The sequence below is a fragment of the Sapajus apella genome, unplaced genomic scaffold (assembly GCF_009761245.1).
Source record: "Sapajus apella isolate SASKATOON/1434 unplaced genomic scaffold, GSC_monkey_1.0 scaffold110, whole genome shotgun sequence".
NCBI lineage: Eukaryota > Metazoa > Chordata > Mammalia > Primates > Cebidae > Sapajus > Sapajus apella.
Genome location: NW_022437050.1, coordinates 5,560,543 through 5,573,958, shown reverse-complemented (window position 1 = coordinate 5,573,958; position 13,416 = coordinate 5,560,543). Strand labels below are relative to the sequence as shown.

The 13,416-nt window shown below is 52.9% G+C and overlaps 1 protein-coding gene across 10 annotated transcripts in view; it reads left to right on the top strand.

Moving 5' to 3' along the window:
- The window catches only part of TNRC18 (trinucleotide repeat containing 18), a 112,697-nt gene that overhangs the window by 47,569 nt on the left and 51,712 nt on the right, over nt 1-13,416 (top strand). For 9 of the 10 annotated variants that reach the window (XM_032259629.1, XM_032259627.1, XM_032259625.1 and 6 more), the window contains 4 exons: nt 2,610-3,596; nt 11,563-11,738; nt 12,324-12,460; nt 12,635-12,763. In XM_032259629.1, the coding sequence (XP_032115520.1) occupies nt 2,610-3,596; nt 11,563-11,738; nt 12,324-12,460; nt 12,635-12,763 (1,429 nt within the window). The remainder of the gene's footprint in view (nt 1-2,609; nt 3,597-11,562; nt 11,739-12,323; nt 12,461-12,634; nt 12,764-13,416) is intronic. The other variant, XM_032259626.1, reaches the window with a different exon arrangement.

Here is a 13,416-nt window from a genome sequence, read left to right as displayed (position 1 = left end):
CTAACTTCTACCTTGGCAATGACAGTCCAGGGATGCCGGTTCTGGGCAGCTGTACCCCTGCACCATGTGTCGCATGAACATACCCACTCTTCCCAACTCCTGTGTCAGCGGGGACTTGCAGCAGGTGGCTTTGGGGGCTGGGACTGTGTTCTTCTTCCCTGGGGGGTATCAGACGTGTGAGTGCCTGCTTGGGAGGACTTCAGTTCAAATTCCGATTCTGGCACCAAGGCTGGGTGAGCTCAGGCCAGTGGTGGCTGAGTACTTAGCTTGTGCCTGGCCAGTGCCTGACGCTCCTTCGTCAGTTTCCCTTTTGCACGCCCCCAGCTTGCCTGCCTCCATGCTGGGCTGGGAGTGGTGCAGAGAATCAGGGACACACAAGCCTGCTCTCAGGGAGATTATATCTGGGACAGAACTGGGTTGCTATTTCTTTTTTTTGAGACAGAGTTTTGCTCTCATTGCCCAGGCTGGAGTGTAATCGTACCATCTCAGCTCACCGCAACCTCCGCCTCCCAGGTTCAAGCGATTCTCCTGTCTCAGCCTCCCGAGTAGCTGGGATTACAGGCGTGTGCCGCCATGCCCGGCTAATTTTGTATTTTTAGTAGAGACAGGGTTCCTCCATGTTGGTCAGGCTGGTCTTGAACTCCTGACCTCCGGTGATCCACCCACCTTAGCCTCCCAAAGTGCTGGGATTACAGGTGTGAGCTACCATGCCTGGCCAGGTATTCCTCTTTTTTTTTTTTTTTTTTTTTTTCCTAAGATGAAGCCTTGTTCTGTTGTCTGAGCTGGAGTGCAGTGGTGCGATCTTGGCTCACTGCAACCTCTGCCTTCTGGGTTCAAGCAGTTCTCTGCCTCAGCCTCCCAATTAGCTGGGACTATAGGCACCCACCACCACATCTGGCTAATTTTTGTGTTTTTTAGTAGAGATGGGGTTTCACCATGTTGGCCAGGCTGGCCTTGAACTCCTGACCTCATGTGATCCGCTCACCTCGGCCTCCCAAAGTCCTGGGATTACAGATGTGAGCCACCATGGCCAGCCAGTATTATTTTTTTTGAGATAGGATCCTCACTCTGTCACCCAGGCTTGTACTGCAGTGGTGCAACCACAGCTCACTGCAGCCTTGAACACCTGGGCTCAAGCAATCCTCCTGCCTCAGCCTCCCAGGCAGCTTGGACTATAGGTGTGCGCCACTGCACTTGGCTATTTTTTTATATTCGTACATTTTGTGTATCGCTTTGTTTCCAAGGCTGGTCTCAAACTCCTGGGCTCAAGCGATCCTCCCACCTTGGCCTCCCGAAGTGCTGGGATTATAGACCTGAACCACTGCACCTAGCTTTGCTGTTAGGTTTTGTTTTGTTTTGAGATAGGGTCTTGCTCTGAGGTTGGAGTGCCGTGGTGCCATCATAGCTCACTGCAGCCTTGATCTCCCAGCCTCTAGTGATCTTTCCACTTTAGCCTCCCAAGTAGCTGGGACTACAGGGGTGTGCCACCATGACTAGCCAATTTTTTTTTTTTTCAGGCCAGGCTCAGTGGCTCACGCCTGTAATCCCAGCAATTTGAGAAGCCGAGGCAGGTGAACCTGAGGTTAGGAGTTTGAGGCCAGTGTGGCCAACATGGTGAAACCCAGTCTCTACTGAAAATACAAAAGATTAACCAGGTGTGGTGTCTCATGCCTATAGTCCCAGCTGCTCTGGAGGCTGAGGCAGGAGAGTCGCTTGAATCCAGGAGGTGCAGGTTGCAGTGAGCCGAGATCGTCATTGCATTCCAGCTTGGCTGACAAGAGCAAAACTTCATCTCAAAAAAAAAAAAAAATTAATTAATATATAAGGGAATGGGGTCTCACTATGTTGCCCAGGCTGGTCTTGAACTTCTGAACTTAAGCCATCATCCCACTTTGGCCTCCTAATGGCGTGGTGGCTCACACCTGGCCCTGGTTGAACAATTGCACTTCTTTTCTTTTCTTTTTTGACTCTTGGCTCTCTGCAGCCTCCGCCTCCCAGGTTCCAGCGATTCTTCTGCCTCAGCCTCCCAAGTAGCTGGGACTACAGGCGCACGCTGCCACACCAAACTAATTTCTTTGTATTTTTAGTAGAGACGGGGCTTCATTATGTTGGCCACGATGGTCTTGATCTCCTGACTCGTGATCTGCCCACCTCAGCCTCCTAAAGTGCTGGGATGACAGGTGTGAGCCACTGCACCCGGCTGAACAACTGGTTTAATGGGTGGAGCGGCAGATTCTTGTAGGGTCGAGGGGCCAGACCGCACAAGGTGGGTAAAGGCAGTATTAGGTCTGTGCAGATCTCATGAAGTATTTGCTTCTGGTCTAGCCTTGTGCTGGGTGCTGAGTGGGGAAGGGACAAGAGAGACACTGTGGTTTTTGGCTTTCAATACAAGACCCTGGGGACAGGAAGGCGGCCAGTTTTTCACTATGGGGCCAATTTTGAGGCCGTTGGGTCTCTGAGATCACACCTAGAACAGCTCCCAGCCCTGCAGCTGGGAGAGCAGAGGGTGGCAACGTGTCTGGGTCTGTCTGGGGTGGTGAGCAGGTGTCAACGGGGACACAGCATGCCGGATCCCGGGACTCCCATGCTGACCCCTGTGTCCTTGACAGATATCCCGACCAGGTACCCGTTCCAAGCCCTGCCGCCGCACTACGGGAGGCCCTACCCTTTCCTGCTGCAGCCTACGGCGGCTGCTGACGCAGATGGCCTGGCCCCTGATGTGCCACTCCCGGCTGATGGGCCCGAGCGCCTGGCACTCTCACCTGAAGACAAACCCATCCGATTGTCCCCCTCCAAGATCCCAGAGCCGCTGCGGGAGGGCCCGGAGGAAGAACCACTGGCCCAGCGGGAGGTGAAGGCGGAGGTGGAGGACATAGACGAGGGCTCTGCAGAGCTGCCGCCTCTGGAGTCGCCGCTGCCACTGTCCGCCGCAGAAGCCATGGCCACCCCGAGCCCTGCAGGCAGTTGTGGAGGTGGCCTGTTGGAGGCCCAGGCGCTGAGTGCCACTGGGCAGGGCTGCGTGGAGCCCTCCGAGTGCCCAGACTTTGCAGAGGGGCCTGAAGCACGGGTGGATTCCCCAGGCCGGACAGAACCCTGCACGGCCGCCCTGGACCTGGGGGTGCAGCGGGCACCCGAGACACTGGTGGAGACGAAGGAGGAGCCCGTGGAGGTGCCTGTGGCAGTGCCCATGGCAGAGGCAGTGCCTGAGGAAGGCCTGGCCCAGGCAACCCCAAGCGAGCCCCAGCCCAGCCTTCAAATGGACTGTGACATACCTGCTGGGGAGGGACAGTGCCCGAGCCTGGAGCCCCAGGAGGCCCTGCCTGTGCCTGGCAGCACTTGCTACCTGGAAGAGGGAAGCTCTGACCAGTTCCTGCCTGGCCTGGAGGACCCACTGGCTGGCATGAATGCCCTGGCGGCAGCTGCGGAGCTGCCCCAGGCCAGACCTCTGCCCTCCCCGGGTGTTGCCGGAGTCCAGGCTGTGGAGAAGCTGGAAGTGGCCGAGAGCCTTGTCCTGGAGCACAGCTTCCTACACGGGATCACCTTGCTGAGCGAGATCGCAGAGCTGGAGCTGGAGAGGAGGAGCCAGGAGCTGGGAGGTGAGAGTGCACCACCGAATCATGCAGATTCTGGAATGAATGAATGAATTAATTAATTAATTTAGAGACAGAGTCTTGCTCTGTCACCCAGGCTGGAGTGCAATGGTGTGATCTTGGCTCACTGCAACCTCCGCTTCCCAGCGGAGGCGTTCCAGCAACTCTCCTGCCTCAGCTTCCTGGGTAGCTGGGACTACAGGCATGTGCCACCACACCCAGCTAATTTTGTATTCTCAGTAGAGACGGGGTTTCACCATGTTGGCCAGGCTGGTCTTGAACTCCAGACCTCAGGTGACCCGCCCACCTCGGCTTCCCAGAATACTGGGATTATAGGTGTGAGCCACCATGCCCGGTCCCTCTTGAATTTTATTTTTGTGGAGACAGGGTCTTGCTATGTTGCCCAGGCTGGAGTGCAGTGGCACAGTCTTAGCTCGCTGCAGCCTTAAATTCCTAGGCTCAAGTGATCCTCCCTTCCCAGCCTCCCAGTTAGCTTGGGCTATAGGGGTCTACCACTAAGCCAAGCTGACTTTTTAAAAAGTTATTTTTTTAGAAATGGGGTCTTGCTCTGTTGGCCAGTTTGGTCTTGAACTCCTGGACTTCAAGCAATTTTGCCCACCTTGACCTCTCAGAGTGCTGCAATTATAGCCGTGAGCCACTGTACCTAGCCTCTTAAACAGTTTTTTAATAAGATTTTTGAATTTTGAAAATTCCCAGAATGTGGTTTATTCATACTGATTTTTTGAAAAATTGTGGGAAGATACGCATAACAAAATGTTACATCTTGAGCATTTTAAGCCTCCGGTTGAGTAGCATGGTAAGTACGTTCACACTTTATAGCCAATTTGTGGGTTTCTTGGTGGTGAAATTTCTCATTCTGTCAATGGTGTGTTTTAGCAGGATTTCTAGGGTTGCAAGGGACAGAGACTCTGATTTAAATTGGTTTAGGAGGGCGAGAATAATTTGGCTGGTGGAACTGAAGTCCAGCAGAAATTAGGTAATTTCAGGTATGGCTGGATCTAGGTGTTCACGCCAAGACACGAAGTTTCTCTCTTCCTGCACAGGCCCTTCCCTAGTCTCTCTGTCTGTGTTCCTATCTCCTTCCCTCCGTCCCTCTTGCTGTTCTACTTTTCTTTCTGTTGGCCTCATTCAAGGCTGACTTAACCATCCTCATTGGGGCCGGGGGTGGTCTCCGTTCCTCCCAGGCCCATGGGCCTGCTAAGCAGCCTCATGAAAGAGGCCACCTGTTTCTTGGTAGCTTTGACAAAACACTGAGATTCACTCTCATAGGCTGACTGGTGTTCATGCTTTTTGTTTTGTTTTGTTTTTGAGACGGTCTCAGTCTGTTGCCCATGCTGGAGTGCAGTGGCACCCTCTTGGCTCACTGCAGCCTCTGCCCTCTCAGGTTCAAGTAAATCTCCTGACTCAGCCTCCCAAGTAGTTGGGATTACAGGTGTGTGCCACCATGCCTGGTTAGTTTTTGTAGTTTCAGTAGAGATGGGGTTTTGCCATGTTGGCCAGGCTGGTCTCGAACCTCTGACTTCAAGTGATCCATCTGCCTTGATTCATGAAGTGCTGGGATTACAGGTGTGAGCCACCGTGCCCGGCCTCAGTTCATGCTTTTTGCTGGCATTTCAGGACATGAGAGTGAATCTCAGTGTTTTGTCAAAGCTACCAAGAAACAGGTGGCCTCTTTCATTTCAGGACACGGGCTGGGGTGATCATACCTGTTCTTTGACAAGGGATGGGGTGTAGGGAGGGGAGCGACGGTTCTTAAACAGAATGGGATACCCTCAGCAGAAAGGGCAGTGACTTCTGGGCCAGTCACAGAATGACTGACGTTCAGCATAGAAAATTGGACCCAGAACTGGTTTGGAAGAGAGGCCTGGGCAGCAGCCGTTGAAGAGATCATATCCCTGCTAGTGTTTTAGTATATTTCTTCTAGAACTTTCTCTACACACATATACTTCTTACATTAAGATCTTCTTGTAAATAGTGTTCCGTAACCTGCCTTTTTCACTTAAAAATTTTTTTTTCTTTGTTTTTGGAGACAGAGTCTAGTCGCGCCGCGTAGCCCAGGCTGGAGTGCAGTGGCATGATCTCTGATCACTGCAACCTCCACCTCTCAGGTTCAAGTGATTCTCCTGCCTCAGCCTCCTGAGCACCTGGGATTACAGGCATGCACCACCTGGCTATCTTTTTGTATTTTTAATGGAGACGGGGTTTCACCATGTTGGCCAGGTTGGTCTCAAACTCCTGACCTCAAGTGACCTCAAGCGTCTTGGCCACCCAGAGTGCTGGGATTGCAGATGTGAGCCACCGTGCCCGGCCATTTTACTTAAAATGTTCTTCATTAAACATTTTTCAAAGCTGTGGGTTTTTTAAATTAAGTTTTTGTTTTATTTTTTCCCCCAAAACGTAGTGATGGGGTTTTGCCATGTTGGCCAGGCTAGTCTCGAACTCTTGGATTCAAGTGGTTTTTCCCACCTTGGCCTCCCAAAGTGCTGGTATTAAAAGTGTGAGTGCCCGCCTGGCTTAAAGCTGTGGTGTTTCTATTGTTTGTTTTGTTTTTCTTGAGACGGACTCTCGCCTTGTCTCCCAGGCTGGAGTGGATGCAATGGTTTGATCTCAGCTCACTGCAACCTCTGCTTCCCAGGTTCAAGCAATTCTCCTGCCTCAGCCTCCTGAGTAGCTGGGATTACAGGTGCCCACCACCACGCCAGCTAATTTTTGTGTTTTTAGTAGAGACGGGGTTTCACCATGTTGGCCAGGCTGGTCTCAAACTCCTGACCTTGTAATACTCCCGCCTCGGCCTCCCAAAGTGTTGGGATTACAGGCGTGAGCCACTGCGCCCAGCCAAAGCTGTGGTTTAAAAAAAAAAAAAATCATTGTTCTAGAGACTGCCCAATGTTCTGCCTGGCAGTGGCCCTGGCCCTCGATGGCCCAGTTAGATGTTAAGGCATTTTCATCTGCTTCCCCCCACCATTGCAAATAATGTGATGGTTGTCCTTGAAGAAAAAAATCCTTTTCCATATCTCTGATTTGCCTGGGATTATATTCCCAGAGGTAGAACTGTTGCATCCAAACAAGGCCATGTTTTCAAGGCTTTTTGACTGTTTCGGTCAGATGGCCCTCAAGCCTGGAGAAGCCACGCTCCTGTTAAATCTGTGTGAGCGATGACTCTTCCCCACTGGGCGGCAGTGTTCCTAAATTCATTGCTTCTTTTCTTTCACTAAAATAGTTCAACAAAAACTTTTTTTTTATTTTGTGGAAGAAACTCCCTTGGTCTTCCTTTCCACCTGGTACTGGGTTTTTCTTTCTTTTTTTTCTTTGAGATGGAGTCTTGCTCTGTTGCCCAGGTTGAAGTGCAGTGGCACGATCTCAGCTCACTGCAACCTCTGCCCCCTGGGTTCAAGCAATTCTTCTGCCTCAGCTTCCCGAGTAGCTGGGACTACAGGTACGCATCACTACACCCAGCTAATTTTGTATTTTTAGTAGAGATGAGGTTTCACCGTGCTAACCAGGCTGGTTTTGAACTCCTGACCTCATGATCCACCCACCTCAGCCTCCCAAAGTGCTGGGATTACAGGCGTGAGCCCCCGTGCCTGGCTTTTTTTCTTTTTTAATTTAATTTTTTTTGAGACAGAATCTCCCTCTGTTGCCCAGGCTGGAGTACAGTGGTGTGATCTCCGCTCACTGCAGCCTCTGCCTCCTGAGTTCAAGTGATTCTCCTCCTGCCTCAGCCTCTCAAGTAGCTGGGACTACAGGTGCGTGCTACCATATCCGGCTAATTTTTGTATTTTTAGTAGAGATGGGGTTTCACCATATTGGCCATGTTGGTCTTGAACCCCTGGCCTCAGTGATCCGTCCCCCTCAGCCTCCCAAAATGCTGGGATTACAAGTGTGAGTCACCGCAACCAGCCCAGAATTCTCCACTCTATCAGGACACCAGCCTTGCTGAGTTAGGGCCCATTGCCATGATTGTAACTTGCTCACCTCTGCAAAAACTCTGTCTGCCTCGAAGGTTACCTTCTGAGGTTACTGGTGGTTAGGACTCCAGCATATTAAATGGGTGGAGACACAGTTGAACCTGCTGAACCCATCACAGCTGGCCTAGATAGAGTACATTGCCTGTCATTTGAGAGCTTCGGCAAGGTGGGTTTGTGGGAGGGTGAAGGAGGTGACCGGAAAACAGGGCAGCCCTCCTTACCTCACATTGTAGACTCTTAAGTCTCACAGGATGTCAACGGGGGCAGGTGGCACAGAGGCATCACTGTGGGGTGGGCGAGACAGCTTCAATCTAACACCATCCTTTGGGAGCTGATGAGGTTTGCAGCTTTGTGGCCTCAGTTTCCCTAAAGATAGAAAAGTGGCCAGGTACAGTGGCTCACACCTGTAATACCAACACTTTGGGATGTTGAGGTGGCTGGATCACTTGAGGTCAGGAGTTTGAGACCAGCCTGGCCAACGTGGTGAAACCCTGTCTTTATTAAAAGTCAAAAAATTAGCCGGGTGTGGTAGCTCATGCCTGTAGTCCCAGCTGCTCAAGAGAGTGAGGCAGAAGAATTGCTTGAACCCAGGAGGCGGAGGTTGCAGTGAGCCGAGATCATGTCACTGCACTGCAGCCTGGGAGACAGAGCAAGACTCCGTCTCAAAAAAAAAAAAAAGAAAAAGGGCAAAGCGGCTGGGCATGGTGACTCACCCCTGTAATCCCAGCACTTTGGGAGGCCAAGGTGGGCGGATCACAAGGTCACTAGTTCGAGACCAGCCTGGCCAGCATGGCGAAACCCAGTCTCTACTAAAGATACAAAAAAATCAGCCAGGCGTGGTGGATCGTGCCTGTAATTCATTCCAGCTAGTTGGCAGGCTGAGGCAGGATAATTGCTTGAACCCGGGATGTGGAGGTTGCAATGAGCCGAGATTGTGCCATTGCACTCCAGCCTGGGTGACGGGGTGAGACTCTGTTTTAGGGGGAAAAAAAAAGGAGCAAAGCAAGCAGTTTTCAACTGGGGCAATTTTGTTCCCCCAGGGAACACTGGCAACCACATTTTTTGGTTGTCACAGCTTGTGGGGAGCACTGCTGACATCTAGTGGGTAAAGGCAGGGACTCAGTGAGACACCCTTCAATGAAGGCAGAGATCAGCCTCCAACAGAGATGTGAATAGTGAATAGTGAAATGTGAAGTGCCAAGGAAGAGAAGCCCCACCCTCAGCAGCATCGTTAGTCATGTCCGTCCCTGGAACCTTGCCCATTGCCAATGGAAAACACGGTTTTCTTCTCAAGCACATGTGGACCTTCACAAAATTTGATATTTTAGATTACAAAGAGAATGTCAGCCGGGCACAGTGGCTCATGTCTGTAATCCCAGGACTTTGGGAGGCCAAGGCGGAAGGATTGCTTGTGCCCGGGAGTTGTAAGACCAGCCAGGGGCTGGGCGCGGTGGCTCACTCCTGTAATCCCAGCACTTTGGGAGGCCCGAGGCGGGCGGACGATGAGGTCAGGAGATCAAGAGCATCCTGGCCAACATGGTGAAACTCATCTCTACTAAAAATACAAAAAAAAAAAAAAAAAAAAAATAGCTGGGTGTGGTGTTGCACGCCTGTAATCCCAGCTACTCAGGAGGCTGAGGCAGAATTGCTTGAACCCAGGAGGTGGAGGTTGTAGTGAGCCTAGATCACACCACTGCTGTAGCCTGGTGACAGAGTGAGACTTTGTCTCAAAAGAAAGACCAGCCAGGGCAACACGGCGAGGACCCCATCTCTATTAAAAATGCAAAAAAAATTAGCTGGGTGTGGTGGCTCATGCCTGTAATCCCAGCACTTTGGGAGGCTGAGGCGGGCGAATCATAAGGTCAGGAGTTTGAGACTATATCCTGGCCAACATGGTGAAACCCCGTCTGTACTAAAAATACAAAAAAATTAGCCGGGCGTGGTGGCACGCGCCTGTAACCCCAGCTGCTTGGGAGGCCGAGGCAGGAAAATTGTTTGAACCCAGCCCACAGAGGTTGCAGCGAGCCGAGATCGCACCACTGCACTCCAGCCTGGGTGATAGGATGAGATTCCTTCTCAAAAAAAAAAAAAAAAAAAACACTCATCAATACAAGAACATTCTAGGCTACCCTTTGCGCACCCTCCCCCCTATGATTCTGCATAAGCTGCTGCTGCTTGCTAGGTTCGGCCATTTGAAATTGCTGACATTCTAGTGTTTTTGACCTTTAGAGATGGCAGTTTTTATAAGGTTCAAGCTGATTATAATGAAGTAGATGTTTGTTTTGTGTTAATACGAAAAAAGCTGTTAAGCAGAAAAAAAAGCAAAGTGTGATACGGTATGTATTGATTGAGATCATTTTTTTTTTTTTCCTGAGACAGAGTCTCCCTCTGTGGCCCAGGCTGGAGAGCAGTGGGTTGATCGTGGCTCATTACAACCTCCACCTCCCAGGTTCAAGCGATTCTTGTGCCTCAGCCTCTCAAGTAGCTGGGATTACATGTGGCCACCACCATGCCCAGCTAATTTTTGTATTTTTAGTAGAGAGGGGGTTTTGCCATGTTGGCCAGGCTGGTCCTGGCCTCAAGCCATATGCCTGCCTTGGCCTTTCAAAGTGCTGGGGTTACAGGCATGAGCCACCATGCCTGGCCTGAGGTCATTTTTACATATATATGTGTATATATGTTTTTTCTTTGAGATGGGCTGGCCGTGTTGCACAGGCTGGAGTGCAGTGGTGTGATCATGGCTCACTGCAGTCTCAACCTCCCGGACTCAAGTGATCCTCCTGCCTCAGCCTTGCAAGTAGCTGGGACTGCAGGCAGCCACTTTATATTTACTTTAATTTTTGTTTTTTGAACTGGAGTCTCACTCTGTTGTCCAGGTTGGAGTGCAGTGGCTGTGTTGCCTCATTGCAACTCATGCCTCCCGAGATTCAGCAATTCTGGTGCCTCAACCTCCCGAATAGCTGGGACTACAGGTGTACACCACCATGCCCAGCTCATTTTTGGATTTTTAGTAGAGATGTGCTTTCGCCATGTTGGCCAGGCTGGTCCCAAAACTCCTGACCTCAAATGATCCGCCCACCTTGGCCTCCCAAGGTGCTGGGATTATAGGAGTGAACCACCGTGCCTAGCCTATTTTTATATTTTAAAGGATACCCGTGTATGTCCTGTGTATCTAAATACGCATAATCACTTCTGGAACTGTCTACTGGAAACTGCACCCACAGTGGCCTCCTGAGGGAGGGACCTGTGTGTTGGAGGAGGAAGAGGGCTTTCTTCTTTGGATACCTTTCTGCTTGGTTTGTGTTTTTCATCCTGGGCTCTTTTTTTATGATTATAAGAGCCATGCATATTCACTATGGAAAAATGTACGTACAGATAAGCGGAAGAACCCTGTGGAGGTGCTCCTCTGGAGGCTTTGCTGTGCCTAGTGTTTTCTGAGCATAGAGCACAGGACCTGGTGCCGGGCATGCTGCCTTTGCCCCTGTTCTATGTATTTATTTAGTTTTTGAAATGGAGACTTACTCTGTCATCCAGGCTGGTGTATGGTGGTGCGAATTCGGCTCACTGCAACCTCCACCTTCCAGGTTCATGCGATTCTCCCGCCTCAGTGTCCCGAGTAGCTGGGATTCCTGGCATCCATTGTATCTGGCTAGTTTTTGTTATTTCTAATAGAGACAGGGTTTCACCATTTCTCCATGTTGATCAGGCTGCTCTCGAACTCCCAACCTCAGGTGATCCACCTGCCTCAGCCACCTAAAGTGTTGGGATTACAGGTGTGAGCCACCACGCCTGGCCTTCACTTCTCTTCTTGTCTAGAGATGCTCAGGACTTCCTGTCTGTCACAAAAGCCTCTGTTCACTCAGCACCTCGGGGGATGGGGGCGTGTGGCCTGCGCCTACATTTGGTCTGGGCCTCGGCACCCCCAGGTCTGGGGTCCGGGAGTGCGTGGTGGCAGCGCCCTGTTACCTGCTTCCTGTCTGCAGGTGTGGAGCGGGCCCTGGTGGCACGGCCCTCCCTGGAGAGCCTGCTGGCGGCCGGCAGCCACATGCTGAGGGAGGTGCTGGATGGGCCTGTGGTGGACCCGCTCAAGAACCTGCGGCTTCCCCGGGAGCTGAAGCCCAACAAGAAGTACAGCTGGATGCGCAAGAAGGAGGAGCGGGTGAGTGGCGGTGTCTTCCTCCCTAGCTCACGCACCTCTATGGAGGTGCCGTACTGCCCGGGGCGTGGCTGACTTGGGCGCCAGAGAGGCCTGAGCTACATTCAGCTCCTTGTGCTGACATGCTGTGTGTTCCTGGGCGAGTGGGTGCCCTTCTGGGGACTCAGTTTACCTGTCTACTAGCATGTCGGGCACAACAGGCAAGCTGCAGTATGATCATCTGGAAAGAGTAGCCCAGGGTCATGCATAGTTCTGGCCTTAGGTGCCTGGGGTAGCAGCATCCCTGTTCTGAGCCTCCGTTTATAAATGACACGATGGCCCTCAGTGATGGAGCAGGTGTCACACACAAGCACTATGCTTCAGGCCTGCCATCTAATTGAGCGTTGCCACAGCCCCGCAGAGCCGGTACAGGCTCCCTTGCCTGCGACGAGGCCATGGCCACAGCTAGGAGGTGGCAGCGGTGGGATTTGAGTCCCGCCTCCCCGTGTAGTCTTTCTCCCCTGACCTATCCGTGAGCATACGCATCTGGGCGGTCGGTGGGTGGCGGCATCCTCACCTTCTCTTCCTCCTCTCCTGGTGCCCCCCTAGATGTACGCCATGAAGTCCTCCCTGGAGGACATGGATGCCCTGGAGCTGGACTTCCGGATGCGGCTGGCCGAGGTCCAGCGCCAGTACAAGGAGAAGCAGCGTGAGCTGGTGAAGCTGCAGCGGCGCCGGGACTCCGAGTGAGTGTGCTCCCTGCCCGCCCCATGGGGCCCCTACCCCGGCCCGCCAGGCCGCCAGGCGCGCAGCAGCCGTCGAGGTGTGCGTGGACCCGGCGCCGTGTACGCATCGTGTGCCCGTTCTCCGCGCCCCGCCCGCCTCCCAGCGTCACAGCCAAGCGTGTGATTCTTTTTAAGGGACAGGCGCGAGGAACCCCATAGAAGCTTGGCACGCAGAGGCCCTGGCAGGCCGCGGAAACGGACCCACGCCCCGAGCGCCCTGTCGCCCCCCCGCAAGAGAGGGAAGAGCCGCAACAGTGGCGGAAAGTAAGGCTGGCCCCTCAGTGGGTCGGGGACTGGCACAGAGCTTGAGGGGAGGAGCCCGGGCCCCACATGGGGCCTGCCTCTGGGTGCTGGGGGACCTCGTGTCCCTTGGGCTCTGACCCACCTGCAGTGGTGGCCCTTGGGGAGTGCAGCTTGTGCTGCCCAGGCCAGGAGGGAGCGAGGCCAGTGCTGAGCCAGGAGGATGGCTCCTGCAACAGGATTTCCTGCGTCCTAACCCAAGCGCTTCACCTGTCTTCCTGCCACGCCTGCCTCCTCACGCCTAGGGCCTAATTCCTCCTCCTTTCCATGCGTCTCCTCCCTGCGGAGGGGCCCACTGGGCTGCCAGCCTTGCTGGGACGGGCTGTGACCCGGCTGTCACTTGGTCTCCACAGTGCCAGACCTGCTGACTTGTCCCGCCTGACACCGGGGCTGGCTCCTTCAGGCGCTTTGGGGACAAGCTCTTCCTCCTTGGGTGGCGGTCACAGCCTTGTAGGGGGCCTGTATGGGTCTTTCTGAATGCCTGTTGGAACAAGAGCTTTTCCTGCAGGGCAAGGCATGCACAGGAGAGATGCTTTGTCCTTTCCTGGGTGTCTGTAGCACGAGCGGAATGCAGCCCATCAAGGAAAGGGGTTGGAGCCGCTTGACGGCTCAAGACC